Source organism: Eurosta solidaginis, chromosome 4 (genome assembly GCF_040869045.1).
Source record: "Eurosta solidaginis isolate ZX-2024a chromosome 4, ASM4086904v1, whole genome shotgun sequence".
Classification (NCBI taxonomy): domain Eukaryota; kingdom Metazoa; phylum Arthropoda; class Insecta; order Diptera; family Tephritidae; genus Eurosta; species Eurosta solidaginis.
In genome coordinates, this window is record NC_090322.1 from 235224570 (window position 1) to 235244325 (window position 19756).

The 19756-nt window shown below is 36.4% G+C and overlaps 2 protein-coding genes across 2 annotated transcripts; both read right to left on the reverse strand.

Annotated features, from left to right (window-relative positions):
- Positions 1 to 435: 435 nt before the first annotated feature.
- Positions 436 to 11984, reverse strand: TH1 (negative elongation factor complex member TH1). Its single transcript, XM_067780498.1, has 5 exons — positions 11795 to 11984; positions 11022 to 11734; positions 1588 to 2034; positions 1046 to 1527; positions 436 to 882 (listed from the first exon to the last, which is right to left on the reverse strand). Exons 1-5 carry the CDS (start codon positions 11855 to 11857, stop codon positions 851 to 853), a joined length of 1737 nt encoding a protein of 578 aa, XP_067636599.1. The 5' UTR covers positions 11858 to 11984; the 3' UTR covers positions 436 to 850.
- Positions 11985 to 14237: 2253 nt separating this feature from the next.
- Positions 14238 to 19686, reverse strand: LOC137251085 (trimeric intracellular cation channel type 1B.1). Its single transcript, XM_067785065.1, has 4 exons — positions 19531 to 19686; positions 18748 to 19034; positions 15352 to 15624; positions 14238 to 15290 (listed from the first exon to the last, which is right to left on the reverse strand). The coding sequence occupies exons 2-4, from the start codon at positions 19023 to 19025 to the stop codon at positions 15011 to 15013; spliced, it is 831 nt and encodes a 276-aa protein (XP_067641166.1). The 5' UTR covers positions 19026 to 19034; positions 19531 to 19686; the 3' UTR covers positions 14238 to 15010.
- Positions 19687 to 19756: the final 70 nt, after the last annotated feature.

Below are 19756 nucleotides of genomic sequence, written 5' to 3' on the forward strand. Positions count from 1 at the left end.
TCGTGGGACCCCCACCCCTCTTTCCATGTTGGAAAAAAATTTCGCTAGTAGACTACTGTCTGTATCCCAAATTTCATCAAAATCCGTGTAGCCATTCTGGCGTGATTCAGTCGCAAAGACGAAAAAATATAATAATTAAATTATAACTGTTCCTAGGGGGCGGGGACCACGCCCCTTTTGAAAAATATATAGCTAGTAGATCCTTCTAGACTATTGGCTATATGTGTGCAAAATTTCATCCAAATCGGTCCAGCCGTTCTTGCGTTATTGAGTCACAAAGACAAACGTCTGGACAAACATCCAAACATCCAAACATCCAAACATCTAAACATCCAAACATCCAAACATCTTAACATCCAAACTTTCCCATTTATAATATATATATTAGATTAGATATTAGATTATAGTAAATACTACTAATAAGGTTCAAAAAAATTTAATTTAATTTCTAAGAATTTGCGATTGCATTTTATTTATGATATCGTCCTTAAAAAATAACTAATAGATTATGTTTTTTTATAACTTTTATTTTTGGCATATATGTACTTAGTAGGAGTGAGTCACATTTGTACAAACATGCGAGTAAAATAAAATAAAAAAGCAAAACTACTAAAAAAGAAAAAAAGTAAAATAAAATAAAAAAACTACTAAAACGGAAAATCAATTCTAAACTGATAGTAAATAAAGTTAAATGGACTGTATATTGATAAGATAAATAGCTAGTATTTCTGTCATTCTGACCGCAAATCGACGAATTGCTATTATTATTGCTGGCATTGCTGATGTATATTTTTACATAAGGACATATGTATGTATGTTAATGCAAACAATTGTTTGATTTTGACGATGACTAAACGGTGGTGTAGCGCGCTTTGCAATGCACTGAAAATTAATAAGAAAAAAGTTCAATAGGCAAACTTAAAAGCAAATAGGATCAATAGATCTTAGACTCAAGCATGATAATAACTCAAGCTAACTAAAAGTTTATGCTCCGGTATTTTATGTTAAGTACGATTAGAGAAACTTGCCTTGGGCGCTTGCTTACCAATAAATTCAGAAACCGGATCGTTATCGCCCTCGCCACGCATAGTACCTGTGATCTCCTCATTTTCTACCATGGGCAAAAATAGTTGCACAAATTCTGGTGAATATGGTGGTGTTATTGTCTCAAGCACCTCAGTAACAAAGTAACGTATTAACGATATATCGGTGTCACCTTTAGCGCAACATTGCTTTATATATTTCACCACAGGCACCACACAGCCGCGCGTCAACAAATTCACCATACGATCTAATAACATTTTCTTCATTTCCAACTGAACCAAAATCTCTAATTCGTCTTGTTTTGATTCGAATAAACGTATGAGTAAGCGTAAAATTTGTTGATGTAGCGTGGGGTGTACGCCGGCGACCTCGTCCAATATGGCTAAGTGAGTGGGACAACTGTCGGTGGAAAGTTTGAAATATGAAGGTTCCGTTACAGTATTTTCTATCCAACGTATTACACCAACGCCAACAACTGGATATCTGCAATTATAACATTTTAGCTTTCAATGTTTTTTTTTATTAAATTAAAAATTTATTTACTTTATGCAATTATAGAGCGTTTGCAATTCTGCAATTAATTCAGTGGAACCTTTATTCACATTGCAAATGGCATGCACTTTCTCGATTGCTTGTATCGTGCTCTTCAGCTCATCTTTGTTCAGTACACGTTCAGTCATTGGTCGCTTTTTAGCAGGCGTGTCTACCACAGACGCAGCATACGCTAGCAAATAGATATACTTTGATTTATGTTCTGGATTAATTTTGACGCCTGCTTTGAATAAGGAATCTACGAGCAGCTCAAGAAATTGTGGATTGCGTATCAAATCAATTGGCGGCGGATCTGCAGCGGAGTAATTTCGAAACAATACAGTTATATCGGCTGGGTTTAGCGTATTTCGCGACAGCATGGATGAGAGTGCTTGGCAAGCTTGCGGATAGGCCGCCGAGCCGTTGAGTGCCATTGTAATGGGTGTAACGTTTTGATTGCTGGAAGAAAAGAAATGTATCAGTACATGTCGACGATTGAGATGTAGTTAACTAGAAGTTTCAATCAGCATGGTCATGTCGAACACCCAGATCAAAACAGCGATCAACTCAAAAAATCGCAATGTCCACTGTGGAGATTGAAACCGCCTAAATGTATGCGTTTATTTTATTTTTTATTTTTCATAATAATGAAAATTTTTGAAAATTGAAAAATCAATATTGAAACTTAAAATATTGATAATACATTTAAAAATTACAAAGTTCAAAGTAACTAAAATACAAAGTTAAATAAAAATAATTCTTGGTGTTGTTTGTGTCTGTTGTTTCAATTATTGCAGGTTTTAATCTATCAATAGGAATAGTTTTAATATTATTATCTATTTCAAGTTTAAAACATTTTTGGTCTTTTTCCACAATTTTGTAAGGTCCTTCATATGGTTGTTGTAATGAATGTTTATTAATGACTCGAACAAATGCAAATTTACAAGTTTGAAGATCTTTTGGAACATAAATTCCAGTACCAGCATCTTTATGATGACTTAAATTTGATCTAACATTTCGAAAATGTTCACGTAAATTACTTAAAACTTCAGTTGATGAACAATTTTTCGCTGATGGCACAACAAGTTCCCCTGGCAAACGTAAATTCTGACCCAAAACCATTTCCGCTGGTGTAGCCGAAATATCTTCTTTGTAAATAGATCGCAAACCAAGTAATATGACAGGTAACTCGTCATACCAATTATTTGTGTCCTCTCTAGCTATTATGGTAGTTTTTAATTGTCTATGAAACCTTTTAACGATACCATTTCCTTGAGGGTGATATGCGGATGTTGTAATTTGGTGACTACCAAGTAATTTAGTTAACTCTGAAAACAATTTCGATGTAAATTGGCTACCTTGATCAGTTGTTATCTTTAACGGAACTCCAAACCGAGAAATATATTCTCTAAAAAACTTATTTGCAATTGTAGTTGCTGAAATATCTTTTAATGCATATGCCTCAGGCCAACGGGTAAATCTTTCAATAATCGTTAAAATATAGCGATGTCCTTTTGAAATAGGTAATGGTCCAACTATATCTAAATGGATGTGTTCAAATCTATTCTTGGGAATTTGAATTTTGACAACAGGGGATTTTGTATGACGATAAACTTTAGCTTTTGACAAGGTACTCTCAAGGCACTCTTTTGAAATTTAAAATGGGAATCCTAATTAGTTTTAAATTTAGATATTGAGAATCAGATACAAGTTGATTTAAGTCATCATCTTTTTGTTTGTTCAGTTTGTAAAATTTTAAAATTCAGTTCTGTATTATATATTGCATTAACCTCAAAAGCTCTAGATAGCGTATCTGCTACAACATTGGATTCTCCTTTAATGTATTGTATGTTATCAGTAAATTGTGCTATAAATTCCAAGTGTCTCGTTTGTCTAGGACTTCGTTCTGTTTTTGAATTTAAAGCAGTAGTCAAGGGTTTATGGTCTGTATAAACTGTAAATTGTCGTCCTTCCAAAAGATATCTAAAATGTTATATATTTAAGTAAATTGCCAATAACTCCTTATCAAAAGGACTATATTTGATTTCAGTTGGAGAAAGTTTTTTAGAAAAGAATGCAATGGGTTCAATTTTACTATTGTAATTTTGTTGTATAACGCCCCCAATCGCTGTGTTAGATGCATCTACTGTTAAGGATAATTTAGCATCTTTGTTAAAATGATTTAACAATATCGTAGATGCAAATTTATCTTTAATGTATTCAAACGCTTCATTCGAATTCTCGTCCCATACCAAAGTTTTGTCACGTTTCTTACTTACTTTGTAATTAGATCATACATTTTGTTTGTAAATTCTGCTAGTTTTGGAATGTATCTATGATAATAATTTACCATACCAATAAATTTATGTGCCTGCTTAACTGATTTTGGACGTTCGAAATTGCGAATAGCTGATACCTTTTCATCGGAAGGTCGAATACCTGTTCCAGAAATGTTATGTCCTAAAAAATCTATATTTGTTACACCAAAAGTACATTTACTTGGTTTAATTTTTAAACCGTACTCTGTAAGGCGTTGAAAAAGGAAACTGTTAAGAATATTAGCAAAACTAAAGGGTGCTGCTATCTCTAAGCCGATGCTAAGCAGTGACGTGAATTCACATCAATAATTCAATCATTATGTATCTACATAAATGAAACAATAATTGCGTCTACACATATGTACCATATACGTATACGAGCAGTGGAGAATCAATGCACAAACACATGCGTATATCTGAGATACTCCTGAAAGTATGCAATGAGAGAAGCTATAAAATCGTGCAATTGTAGTTACAGCTGAGAAGTTCGAGAGCTGATGGCAACTAGTAAATTCTGGAAGCGCCTAGAAGATGCGAACGTTGAAATCAGAGAGTATAAAAGGCAGCAAATTTAGAGGCGCTGGAATTCAGTTTGAATTGAGCTATCAAGCAGTTTCGATTAAGACGCTATCTAGCGAGCCATAGCAGTATTATTTTGCAAGTCAGTTTCATTTAAGCTATCAGTTTGTTTATTAAGCCAGCTAGTTGCAAAGTATAAATGTTATTGTGAAGCACTTTAATAAAGGCCATTTTTCCATTATTCAATATTGGAGTTATTTATTCAACAGTTTAGTGATACGAACTTAGCAAAAGGGCAAATAAGAGGATTTGCAAGTAAATTCGTTACAATTGGTGTCAGAAGAGGAATTGTTGAATAAATTCCAGAGTTGCAGAGCACAACAAGGGCATGGTGAAGTTAAGTGAATTAAGGATCCAGCAACTGAAAAAGGATTTGGAAGCCCGTGGATTGAATACAACCGGCAATAAACTCGAACTTCAGGCAAGACTACGACAGGCAATGGAATTAGAAGGAATTGACATGGAAGAGTATGACTTTCATCTTGATGGCGAGGAAACAACAAAAATGGAAGAGACAGTTACGCAGACAGTTACGAGCACAGACTTGAACATGATTTTGGCTGCAATATCTGCTCAAACATCGACAGAGGCGTCTCAACTGGAATCGCAAAAGACAGATATAACATCTCAACTGGCATCCCAACTGGAATCACAGGAGACACGCATAACATCGAAGATTGAAGCACAAGAAACGCGTATGTCAGAAATGTCGACACAGATAACATCCAAGATGGAAGCACAGGAGGCACGTATTTCAGAAATGTCATCGCAAATGTCATCTCAACTGGAAGAGTAGAAGACATATATGGCATCCCAGCTGGAATTACACGAGACACGTATTTTAGAAATGTCGACACAGATTACATCAAAGATGGAAACACAACTGAAAGAGCAAGAGACGCGCATATCATCAAAACTCGAAGCGCGTATGGACGAGAAAATAACGCAGTTTGAAGAAAAATTCGAGGCAGAGGTGGATGCTTTGAGAGGTCGTATACAGGAGTTGCAACTAATTCGCCCAGTTGTTTCAGCAAGCAATACGAAGGTAAAAACTCCATCTTTTGACGGCTCTGTTCCTTTCCAGGTGTTTAAGATTCAGTTTGAGAAGACCGCAGCAGTGAACAACTGGAATGCGGAAGATAAAGTTGCTGCACTGTTCATGGCATTGAAGGGGCCAGCAGCCGAAATCCTACAGACGATTCCGAAGGAGAGCGGAACAACTATGAAGCATTGATGGCTGCTGTAGAATGACGGTATGGAAGCGAGCATAGGAAACAGATATTCCAAATAGAGTTGCAAAACCGCTACCAAAAGGTGGAGTACACCGAGAGGGTAAAAATCCAGAGTTTTATGAATGGCATACGGGACGTATAAACGAAGCGAGGACATATGCAAACCCAAAACCCACATTCGCAGAAACGGTATCCCATGCACTGACTCAAGAAACAGCATTGCTTCTGTGTAAGCCAGTTTTCAAAGCACGCCGTGTGGAGGTGAAAAGGCCAGAGTGGGTAGACGCAATATTGGAGGCGCTGAAAGGATCGCAAAAGCGGAGTGAAGAAGTTATCAAATGTTTCAAATACGGGAAGCCCGGTCACATTGCACGTCATTGTGATCTTGGTCCTGGTAGTTCCAACTTGGGTGGCCGTAAACGCAAAGCTGGAGGAGATGAGCGAGAGCGTGCCAGATGGAAAAATCGCGAGCTAGCTCCAGCTATCGAATGTCGTGTGATATCTGTGTCGCAAATTGGAAGGAAATCAAGCAGTCTTACCGTCAGAGGGAATGTGGATGGCAAAGAACGTATACTGACTGTAGATACGGGCGCATCTCATTCCTTGATTCGATTTGATTTAGTCAACAGCAGAGTAAAACCGTTACCTGGAGCAAGGTTGCGTACGGTCACAGGCGAGTATAACCAAGTCCAGAGAGAAGTGATATGTGAAGTCCTAATTGGGAAGGACATGGTTCTACACAAATTCGTTGTGGCGGAGATTGTTGATAAAGTTATATTGGGAGTGGATTTCTTGGTTGACCATGACATCAAGATCGATATGCAGAGAAGGGTGATACGTTATGAGAACCAAGATGTGCCACTTAACTTCAGTTTGGAAAAAGGGTTCAGCAGTAAGCGAGTGCTGGTGGAGGAGATTCGACAGAGACCACGAAAGTCAAGGAAAGTAGATCGAGCAAAGGTTGATGGATCGAATGGGCCAAATAAAGCGAAATCAAAAGTACCTGCGAGAAAGAATTTCCAGAAAAAATGCAAGGGTGGTTTCAAGCCAGCGCGCACTAGTGCTGTGAAACGTCAAGACGATACTGATGATGCAAAGTCAATCCGTCAAGATCAAGCTCTGCGAAGTAGTTCTTCATTGGCCAAGCAACAGAGTGCGAGGGAACGATCCAGGATAATGAGTAGTAAAATGAAACACAGGTACGACAAGGAAAATAATTCGGAAGGTTTCCGGGAGGGAGATTTGGTACTGTTATACAACCCTCACCGGCAGAAAGGTGTTCCAAACAAATTTCGGTGCAGTTGGGAAGGCACGTACAAGGTTGTGAAGAAGATCAGTGATACAATCTACCGCATACAAAGCATTGGGAAACCACGGAGTAGAAGAGTGGTACATTTGGAGATGCTAGCAGCGTTTAGATCGGGAGATTTGTCTTATCGGGACGATCAGACTTAGGTGGAGGGCAGTGTTACGAATATTAGCAAAACTAAGGGGTGCTGCTATCTCTAAGCCGATGCTAAGCAGTGACGTGAATTCACATCAATAATTCAATCATTATCAGCCCAATTCTAAACGAAAATTCCGTGCGAGTTTTCTCCCTTCTCCCATTCCTCGTATTCTAAATAAAAATTCCTTGTGAGTTTTTTCACTTCTCCCTTTCCTCCTATTCTGAACAATGTTCGAAAAAGCGGAAACCGGTTATGGGAGAAAAGTAGGTATTATGAATGTGAGGGAGAGGGAGATTTCTCTGCCATTTCATAGGAGTTTTTTCACTTGTTAAATTAAAGGGAATGCATCAAAATAAGTTAAGGAAATTGGTTTTTTTAAGAAAGAACACTTATTTGTACAAATTTGTGCTAAAAGATGTATTTATATTCTACCACAATATTCTCACTTCTAATACAACAACAACTACAACCACAATATTCTTTATTTTAAGTTGAAAAGTATATCATAAGCAACGGTAGAGCTCTTGGTATACAAATTTGATGCAGCCATCCAGAAATTGCGCAAGGATTTTTTAATAAGGCTTAAACAGATTTTGGCATATGATGCTTTGCTGAATGAAAGCAGGCAACTCCGGCAGATTTGTTATGCGGCCGTCTTCTTCTTATGTTCCGCTGTTGATGTTGCTGTGGCACCAATTCATTACTCATTTCAGTGAATACCACATGAAATGCAATAAATACTGTGCAATGTTTATATTTTATTTCTTAATTTCCACCAAATTTGCAACAATAATTAAACTTTTCAATTTTTTAAACAAAATAAGAAATGTGCAACGAAATTTCAATTGACAAAACAGCTGACTTCGAAAATTCGAAATTCCTATTCCCCAATTATTGTTCTCCCTAGGAGAACAGAATTGGAGGAATTTTTCCGCGGGAATAAAAAAATCCGCGAGAACAAAATTCCGCGAGAATATTTACAATTGGTCTGTATGTATCTAAATAAACGAAACAATAATTGCGTCTACACATATGTACCATATACGTATACGATCAGTGGAGAATCAATGCACAAACACATGCGTATATCTGAGATACTCCTGAAAGTATGCAATGAGAGAAGCTATAAAATCATGCAATTGTAGTTACAGCTGAGAAGTTTGAGAGCTTATGGCAACTAGTAAATTCTGGAAGCGCCTAGAAGATGCGAACGTTGAAATCAGAGAGTATAAAAGGTAGCAAATGTAGAGGCGCTGGAATTCAGTTTGAATTGAGCTATCAAGCAGTTTCGATTAAGACGCTATCTAGCGAGCCATAGCAGTATTATTTTGCAAGTCAGTTTCATTTAAACTATCAGTTTGGTTATTAAGCCAGCTAGTTGCAAAGTATAAGTGTTATTGTGAAGCACTTTAATAAAGGCCATTTTTCCATTATTCAATATTGGAGTTATTTATTCAACAGTTTAGTGATACGAACTTAGCAAAAGGGCAAATAAGAGGATTTGCAATTAAATTCGTTACAATACGTAGATCTTTTAAATGTTGTTCTTCGTCTGTACTTGCAATAACTAAGTAGTCGATGTAAGCATATACAAAATCTAAGTCACCTACTACCTCATTTATGAATCGTTGAAAGGTTTGTGCAGAATTTCTAACTCCGAAAGGCACTCTCATGAATTCAAACATACCGAAAGGAGTTGTGATAGCAGTTTTATAAATATCTTCTTCAGCCATAGGAATTTGGTGATATGCCCTAACTAAATCTAATTTTGAAAATATATTTCTATTATGAAGGTTCATATTAAAATCTTGAATGTGAGGTAAGGGATAACGATCAGGAACAGTTACAATATTCAATCTTCTAAAATCACCACATGGACTCCAATCATTGAACTCTTTTTTAGGTACAAGGTGAAGTGGTGATGCTACTGAAGAATTTGAAGGCCGACAAATGCCTGGTTTAACTAAGAAATCAAACTCCGTTTTCGTGACTTTGTATTTTACCGGATCTAAGCGCCTGGGATTAGAAAATGGAAGACTACCTTCTGTTACAAGTCGATGTACTGTTGTATGTTTAACAGGTTTAGTATAATCTGGCTCTGAAATAAGTGACGGAAACTCTTAATAATTGTGTAAATTTATTGTCAACCACAAATAATTTAGGTAATGGAATATCACAAAAGTAGGATACTGCATTAACTGAGAAATTGGTTAATGGATCTACTAAACGTTTATGTTTAATGTCAATAAGAAGACCATATTTACAAAGAAAATCAGCGCCAATTATTGGCTTGGCTATATCCGCAATCAAAATAATAAATTTACGTTTAAAAGCATTTTCCCGTAAGTGGCAATTGTTGAGCCATTAGCTGCAGTGAGAATTATGTCTGAACGTTTCGTATGAGGAAATTTAGACGCGGGTAATACCGAAATGTCTGCTCCACTATCAATTAAAAAATTTTTGTTTTCTCTATTAAAAATAAATAAGCGACGCTTCGAAAATTCTAAATTTCCGTTGTTCGTCGCTGCAAGAACGGAAGAATTTAGTTTGTTGAATCTTTGTTTTTTGTTATAAGAACAAGGTTCTAGCATTAAAATTTTATCAAGTTTCGAATTTTCGCTAAGTGAGTGTCTTTCTATCAACACTTTTTTTAGTTCAGTAAATTTGTTATTAATGGGGGGATTTTGGATAAAATCCAAAATAGTTATTATCACTTCCTGCGGAAGTGTTGTGATGATGTATTCGTATTTAGTGTTTTCTTGTGTAATGTTTTTAGTACTAAATTGTGTTTCGGCATGAATAAACCATGCTTCCGGACAATTAGTCCAAAATTGTGGAAGTTTTACTGAAACTGACAAAATTTCATTTTGAGTAACATTTGCATATGGATTTGTAATTTGTTCTTGAGAAGTGTCATTTGGTAAATCTATCAAAGTGTCGTTTAAATTGTTAGTAAATGTAGATGTTTGCGTATTATGTTGTGGTGAACGAATCATATTGAATTAAATGAAAAGAGAGTTAACTAACAAAACAGTAAAATAAACTGGTAATTCTATAAAGAGAGAGTATACAATAATAATAATAATATATCTATATATTAGTATACATACATAAACACATATAATATAAATATAACTGTTCACCAAAATACTTGCTGTGAATATGCAGTTTGTTGCTGTTAATGCAATGGCTTTTGATGTTTTAGCTGCTCAGTCAGGGAACTCAAAAATAACAGTTGTGTTTATGCAAGGGCTTTGTTGAGATTGATTGTCTCAATATAGTTGGATGATACAATATTGATGAGTTACGTTGGTAATTTTAATTTATTTATTTATAAGTGTGTGTAGGAAAATTACTAATATTATATATTTTTCACTATCGCTCACTTTTTCACAATTTTATTTTTTAGAAAAATTTTTGAAAATTGAAAAATCAATATTGAAACTTAAAATATTGATAATACATTTAAAAATTACAAAGTTCAAAGTAACTAAAATACAAAGTTAAATAAAAATAATAAGAACCCTATATCCACAAAGCTCGAAAAACTTACTGTTTTCCCCATTCTCGCTTAGTATTTAAGCTGTAAGTAAATCGGGTACACACTTCAGTGGATATAGAATTGGGAATCACGGAGATTCTCGTTATTTCATATTTGTGAGTTAGCTTCCTCTTGATCTAGGTGTGCGATATGAAATCTTTCACGAGGTGGTCGGGTTAGTACCTCAATGGTGCTTGTTTCCGTAATGTACCGGTTTAATATCCGTCAAAAGACCAACAACTACGAAAACACTCCCGAAAACCCTTTCTTAAAATATTCTATCGGAGTACTAATTTTAGGGAAGCAGCAAAATTAAAACCAAACTCACTTTTGTAGTGCATATTTAGTGATCTCCTGTGACAGACGCTTCATATTAAAACCTCCTTTTGGCTCTTGACTTAACACCTGAATGAGTACTTGCGAATAAACGTAGGTGTGTTGACCATGGCAAACCATGCGCGCACATTCCTGTATCGCACCCTGTATATCTTCAGGATTATTCAAAAATTTTGCTATAGATGTTTTTAAAACGCGTGAGAATACTTCTATTTGTTGTGCTGCTGTAGAGATGGATGTGATTTCACTTTGAAAGCCTGCATCTGAAATCAATTTGATTGTGAAATTTAACATCAGACAATCGGGATACTCTTCAGCTAAGCGGTAGATAAGCGAGCGCCAAGTATGATGATCAATCATTTCGGTCAACCAATCAGGTGTTTCACCTTCCTCTGTGAAGATGGTATCGGCTTTTTTAGGATCAAACGTTTTCAATATCATGTCCTTTAAATGATTTTCCACCATTGCTTGCACGTCTGTCACCTTCACACCAGCTAATATAAGCCATTCCGCTAGCAGGTTTGCCATTTGTGCTACAGCTTTGTAGTTTTCCGAAAGCATCGTGATGACTTCTTCGGGTGAGCCGCCTGATTGGAAATAGCGCTTGAGTTGTGTAAATATGCCTGGTTCCATAATGTAATCGGGTGTAAGGAACTTTTCCAAGCATTCTTGTATAGTTTCTTGAGGATTATCCTCTGGCATTTCCTGTGAATCGTAGAAAAAAATTGTATCTGCATAACGCAAAGCTGAATTCACGTGGCTTACCTCTTCCTCACCCGGCGCTTTTGTACGCCCCTGCCAACCTGCATCTTCATAATCTATTTCCATTTCGTTTAAGTATATTAAAAACTATAAAAAAAATTCAGAGAGATGGCTGTTTGTAATTAAATATCGCCCTTTATTGCTATTGTAAACAATAACATTCGCTTGTGTTTTGTCCACTTTCCAAAAATTAGCGGCGAATAGATTGAAGCGAAAGTGTCAAAAAGCATAAAGCTGCAGCATTGCCAGACAGGAAATTTGGCTAGTGAAGTATTTGAAGGGCGAATTAATGGTGACTTATAACCATTCAACTATATACAGGTTGGCTCATCTGTAAAGCAACAAAATATGTCTGTTCAAATTGTAAAAATCTGTGTATTGGTGTTGGTGCGAATGGTATGGAATGGAAACATAAAACTTAGCAGTTTTTGTATGTGTAAGTAAAATGTTGCCAATGTGTTGGTTTCATTTTGAGTTTGTCATCTCCTTTTGACAATCCCTTCGACCATGCAATGACATAAATAAAATCAGCTGATGAGATGAGCCAACCTGTACATAATTGAACCATGCTTATAACCATAAAGTCTTAACCAAATAAATCAGCTGATCGAACCTACCTTATGGAAAGGAATGTAATCGATTAATGGTGCCATACTATAACGCTAACGCCACAGCCAATCAATTGGTTTTTGGTTCCTAGCCATATCCATAACCTAAAAATATTTGAGTTGGTGAATTTTATAAATTTTTGAAGATTTTCTTCATTGTTTTGGATACTTTATGACTAAGAGACTTATTTTCTGTCGAATATGTTTGTAATTTTTTGCGTTTTCTTCATTTTTATGAAAATTTCACGATTTTTAGGTTAAGGCACAATTAATCGATCACATTGAGATGGTTATGGATAGGGGTATGGTTACGACTATGGCGTTAGGGTTAAGGAAGTTTAATTTGGCTTTGAGCATGCAACGTTTACGAGGTTTGGGCTGGTTTACATTATATACGCTTTTCTGTAGGTATCGGAGGGTTAATTTCGCAGTGGACCCTGTCAGACTTCACCTAAGGGCTATCGAGGTTGCATGTTGAAGCTTTGTATGAGACGTGTCTTGAGTATTTGCAGAGCTTTGTTTTTTTTTCAGAACTGAAAGTTTCTGGTTACCGCTCGAAAGCGAGAACAACAACAAGATAGTTTGACCACGACCAAACACCCAGCAGGTTAGGAGGTTAGAATATACCCGCGGTAGGTATGCCGGTCGTAAGAGGCGACTAAAATACCAGATTCAAGGGGTTGTGTAGCGCAACCACGTTGCCAGCGCAATATATAGCTTCTCCAAACCCAATTGTCAACCTCGCCTTCGAGCGGCGAATCCCGTTTCACTAACAGACGAGGCTCTGGCGACCCCAAGCTCCTCATGGAACTTGGCGGTGGGGAGGGAGGGATGGCCTGAAGGTTTAATGTGGCCATATAAATCGTTCCCGAGATGGTCGAGCTAGCACCTTAATGTAGCTGTGTTACCGGATCGTACCGGATCTGTATCCGGCAAAGGACCATCGCATCAATAACACTCCCCAAAGCCTTCGGGGAGTAACCTTATCCATACAACAACCACGGCCATACTTACTCGGCTTTTTCATATCGAACGCAACCGACTCCACAACACGACTTTGAAGAAGAAGGTAAATCTCTCAAAAAGAAGGCTGAGAATTTCAAAAGGTTACTTACAGGTTACTTCAGTCTCTAAGGTCATATGCAAAAATTGTGCCATTGGGTTTAATATGGAATTTCGGGAAGAAAACAAAATATCTTCGGCTCACTGAAGATCTAGAGAATGAGCATTGACTTTGGATGGGACGTATCCAAAATCGCAGTCAGTCTTATCCAAAACATAGTATATATGTATTTCAGACATTCCATGAAGTTTACTAAAGAGATCAACTGCAATGGATAACGTCGTCTTTATGATAGTAAGGGTCATTCGCCTGTCTTATCTGGATCTCATATTATCCCAGAAAAATCTGAACGTCCGACAACCCAAGAAGGTTGACATTGACCGATATACGTACATATCTACTCTCACCAGTAGGGAAGGCACTAAGAGCCGTGTCAATGTGAAGGTCAAATATGTGTGTTGTTTTCTTTATTATTATTGGCCAACTTTTTTATATCGCAGCTATTCACGAAAGCAGAATGAATTGCTGAAGGTTTCATTTCTGCGGTTGTTGGCACACACAAACATGTGTGGCTAACTCACTGCTGCTTTCGTTCTACGTATGCTTTGTTGTTTTACATATGTATGTAGATTTCTTGCGTTGGGTATATGAGGACTATACACGTAACCCAAAAACGATTGCACCAATGCTTAGTTCCTTCGATGACTTACTAAGAATCTGTAATGGATCTCATCTAAGCAAGGAAATCATCTAATCATTCTTAATCAAAACAAAATTTTTTTGTATCTCAAAGGTATTTTTTTTTTTATTTTAATCTGCTCTTTTTATAAAAATTCATTTAATTTTACATCAAAATTTTTGATCAACTGCTTCCCTTTTAAACATTAGTACAGTTGTAAAAAAGTCGAAACATGTTTTAACTAACTATTTTCCTCAAGCTTATAGCTTTTCAAATTCGAATTTGGCAAGACAGTGATTCTTAAATTATATTAATAACATTCAGTTATTTTGTAGTCGTTTTGTATGCATTAAGATAAATTAAAAATATATATAACATAAAATAATGTAATCTAGATTATTATAAAGAACTTAAAAACACACAAATAAAAGTTGAAATAATATAACTAAATCTGAAAGTAAGTGCTTATAACTTTTGTACACGCTTTATCATTCAAGTCACATTCATAAATGCGCATGCGCACCCACTTGATGCCCAATTACAAGTGTGACTTTGTGGTTCACATCTTTTTGTTTTATATTTTAAAATGTGATTTTCTTACTCTTTGGCCTAAAACTGACTAGAATACAGTACTTCACTTGTAGGAAAAAATTCCAATTAATGGAAGTTTTAATATTTCAATAACATAAATATCTACTAAAAAAAATGTCAATATTTAAGTTTTCATCTTTTCGAAAAAAGGTCGCTGTGTTGCAATTGTTTGTTTTTCTTCTACATCTTTAAGAGCGCTTGTAAGGTCTTTTTTGTTTTAAGCTTTTGTTGTTATTGTTCTGTTCCTCTCTCAAAAAACGCCACTGTTAATACTTTGCTTAATTATTCTTTTTGCTTTCCTTAACTTCACCCTCCTTCGCCTGTCCACGTCCCAATATCTTAGCTAAGCTATCCCAAATGCCACCAAAGAAAATTGCGCAAAATAAATTTTCAAATGGCAGGAAGGGATCGTGTATACCCAGAAGTATAGATGACAATTTGAAGTAAACCAGGAAAATGACAATACCGAAATACACGAGCGCATGTGGTGCTGAGATCCAATCTGTCTTCTTATCCAGCACAAATATGATTGAGGCCAACAATGAGGCTTTTGTGTAGCTAAAATTTTATTTGCAGTAAATTTTAAAAATGCTTTAAAAGCTATCGCTGTAATACTTACAATGAAGGCTGCATAAACTCCATTGCCGTAGGTGTCCATGCGCCACGTATCAAACGTTCTAACAATTTGGTAAAACCTGCGCCATTACCTTTTAGTGTACCAATTATAATCATTATAATCCATGCATTTGGGTATAGTTTTGCCGCATGTGAGACACCATCATAAACTTTCTTGGCGCGATAAATTTCCTTCATAGCACTCGCTACCACTTTGATGGGAAGAAATTTGCCAATTTTATAGCCAATGTCGAAGGGTGTATAGAAAATCATATACCTAAATGAAAAATTAATTATTTAAATTGATTAATTATTTATTAAAAGCGTAATACCGTTTCCACACAGAAACTTAATCGAATCACAATTCTATTTAATGAAATAATTAAGTTTCCCTTTTCATACAGGGCCTTTTTCTTCATTAAGCGAGCATCTGTCAGCAATCCCAAAAAAATATTTCGTTTTTACAAAAAATAGTTAAAACGGAAAGCAGACGTTTCCTGCTTAACTATAAATACAATCAAAATAAAATGCATGCGAAACTACCCATCGATGTTGCACCTAATCAAATATTATAGGTTTATTTGGAAGAGGTTCAAAGATGTTACTATTTGAAAATAAAATAATTAAACAAAAACTTTTATGTTAAACGGGTTTATTGAAAACAATACTTACATGAAATAATAATAATACTAAAAGCTAGAAAATAATTAGGTAGGTCCTAGGTACTAGTCATCATACTCATCAATCTAGGGCGTTGATCAGAAAATTAAATAAAAGCGTTGGGCGCGTGAAATTTCTAAAAATGTGAGGCGTAGTTTAACCGGATTAAGGTTCAGCTGGTCTCATATATGACTTAGAGGTTTACGCCGATCACTTTATCGGCGGCGGCGAAGTAGGCTCTATTATATACCGGCGGCGGCGGCGTGGGCAGCGCTGCGTCTGCTGAAAAGAAATAGAGATACACCAAATAGCCACACTTTTGTCTGTATATCTCGCGCAAAGCGTAGTTTCACCTAGGGGGGTTAACTCCTAACAATCGTCGCGTTGGCGGGCACGCACAAAGGCGACTTACGGTTGCTATTAATGGTCTATTAATACTCATGACTCTCGTGGCACAGAGCGCCTCCAGTGTTTTCGGCTGTTTTTAAGAGCTACAATTCCCGATGTGCGAACAGTAGCAATCCCGACCACCAGTCGCTACCACGCCTCCTGACCTTCACACACCATATGCCAGCACAGAAGCTATAGGACTGCGACTTCGAACTCATACCTTCGTCGACGTCACTTTCCTAGAAGCTCTAGGTGTAGCTCCGAAGACATTCTAACGGATGCTTTTGTCGCGATATGCTGCCGAACTACACCAGAGAAACACCTTGAAACGTTAGGGAGTGACTATTCGGCCAAGGATGCCGCCTCCGAAAAACTAAGTGGATGCCATTGCGTAATGGGTGAAAAACGTATAATCCTCGGCGCATCTACATAATTAAAATTTTACAAGGACCTTGGATAAAATTTTTAAAATGCAGACCAAAGTTTGCAGACGTTTGTGTTCACATCATTGATTTCAATAGTCTTCGTTAAATCAAAACGATATTTTAGAATGAACGTCGACCGATTTTAAGTTGAAAGATGTTAACTGCTGTTTTCCGGCTTTATGATATAAGAGCTCATTATGGATGACCGCGTAGCTTCAGTTTTCATACTAGTTCGACTGTCCACTAAGTTAGGGTAGTAGCACACACGGTCATTAGTTCGACTGTTTTGGGAAAGTTTTTGCTTCACCACCTTGAGTGTTCTTGCGAAGGACAAAACCTCACCTGGTAAATATACATATGTGCCTACGTATTCACATTTGTAAAAGGAGCCGTAACGTGTTGGTGATATTTAAACTCGGTTGATAGGCTATAATCAATGTGATTCACTCCAAGGGACTAGTTTGGATAGGGCCGCCAACTTTATGTCAAACCGGGAGACTTGAGTGTTGAAGGATGAAGTGTGAAAATGAAAATTAACATTTCAGACGCTTTGTATAGTTTCGCAAATAAACAACAGATGTTTGAATATAAGGCCAAGTGATTTTTCAAACCCTTCTATCTTCAACTTAAGTATGAGGTAAGAATCATTTCAAATGAGTGTTTATGTCCCTAGAACCTACTAAAGGATTTTGCATCACTGATTTCGCTTATTCTTTCAGCCAATCGCAATATAGATTTTTTTTAAAAATCGGCACCTTTTTTGGGTATATTGCTTTTTTAAACAACTTGAGGACAATTTGAAAACATGTTCGCCTTTGGTCATTTTGTTTGAATTCATTGTTCGTTATTAATTTTTTGAAAACAATATGCAAAGTGAGCATATAAATTTATTATATAACTTTTCTTTTAATGTTTTGTTTTAATAACTTGGCGAATTGTGGCAAAGTCCGTGTTAAGCTGACATCGAAAAGGCCTCTTTTTTAAAATAACTTTTGAACAATTAGAAAGAGTTAAATTTAGCAATTAGTTTTTTATAACTGGCAGTGATGCGCATCCGTTGATACCACTTCCGACCATATCCGACCAATTTTCGACATGAACAATAAATGGCCTAAATAGTCTTAAACGAGTAGAAAATATAGTAACGCGCCGGCCGCCGCCGCCGCGCCGATATTTTTGACATTCGGCGGCGGCGTGCGAAAAAGGACCAAAATCAGCGGCGGCGGCGGCGGCGGCGTATATCTCTAATATGACTATCAATAAAAATTTGACGCGTCCAACGCTTTTATTTAATTGTCTGATCAACGCCCTAGATTGATGAGGAATGTGATGACTAGTACCTAGGACCTACCTAATTATTTTCTAGCTTTTAGTATTATTATTACTTCATGAAGGTATTGTTTTCAATAAAACCGTTTAAATTAAAATTTTTTTTTTATAAATTTTTTTTTCAAGTTTTTAGACTTTTTTAATTGCCTATTATTTATCATTCTATTTAGTTCATTTAGTGACTCATTATTACAAGGACTCTTTCCTGACAATCTGTTACAATCTACGTCTTCAATACATAATCCTTCCAAAGACTTTGCTCGACTGTGCGCCACGTCTAGATTGTCCCTCCTCCAACTCCAAGATATTTTGATGTCATTTCTACCGGACTGTATGTAATATTTGTTCCAAATATGAGCCAAATCCGACATCAAAATATCTTATCCTAATCGAAAGTTATAAGTAATCAAAAAACTGTTCCCACACAATCAGGGTCCCTAGTCTTTAAGAGAAGCAAAAGATATTTCCGGACTATTGTCAATATGTGTGTCAGCTTTCTTTAAGATTTAAAACGCTAAAAGATATTTCCAGACTATTGTCAATCTCTGTGTCAGCTTTCTTTAAGATTTAAAAAGCTAATAACAACGCTTACTTACCAAACAACTGTACCAACCATAAGCTGTGGTGTGTTCTTTAAAGGCGCTAATATAGGTTCACCAAGTAATGCATTGGCTACCATGCCACCAGAAAATATTACCAACATTGTAGACAGCCAGCAAGCAAGTGGATGTTTGCGTGTAAATGCTTGCGCATTCGAACCCAAATCCTCGCGCACAGCTAAAGCAGCTAGGAGGCTATGTGCAATATCGAAATATGGAAACATTTTCAGTTTTATGACCTGATTGGCCATATCCAAGAATGCTTCTGGATCCATCTTGGCGAACTGCAATATATTGTATAAATAATAAATGATTAGTACTAGATTAAGGTTAGTATGATGTGGCGCGTTCAAAATGCGTTAAGTACTGTCTACTGTTGTAGCGATACTGTCTACTCGTTGGAGATAATAGGTGACCGCCCTAAACTCTTCTCACCCTTTTGCTAACATTTAGAGATCAAATAAAAATAAAGATATTTTCGTAAATTTTACCGGCGACAGTTCACCCACTCAAGATAGTTTTGTGAACTGATCCAGTGATATTTTAACTTGAAAAGTTTTGTGTGCGTTTCGCACAATTTTCGGAACTTCTGTGCTGGGAAAGCGCTAAAAATAGAATTTTCATGTTATCTCTTTTAGAAAACTGGCACACCCCGCACGGAACCATTATATAATTAATAACTCCCGAAATTCAGTTAAAATATTGTAAATGCAAATAAAAATTTTTGGTCTAGCTTAAATTTTACTAGTTAAACAATTTGAAATTAAATATATACATTACATTTCTTCTTCAAACTTTCACGTTATTCCTCCCGACCAATTCACAACACAAAAAAGAACAAATACACAGGCAGTGCTATGTGTCGTGTTGTCCAATAGAAAATTGGCTGTGGTGAACCAGTGTAAAACAGTGCTGCAAAGTGTTACAAATGTAGAGCCGTGTCACAAGCCAAAACAGCAATGCGTTTTTTTAGCGTACGCAAACAACCGGCGTTTTTTCCCCATAC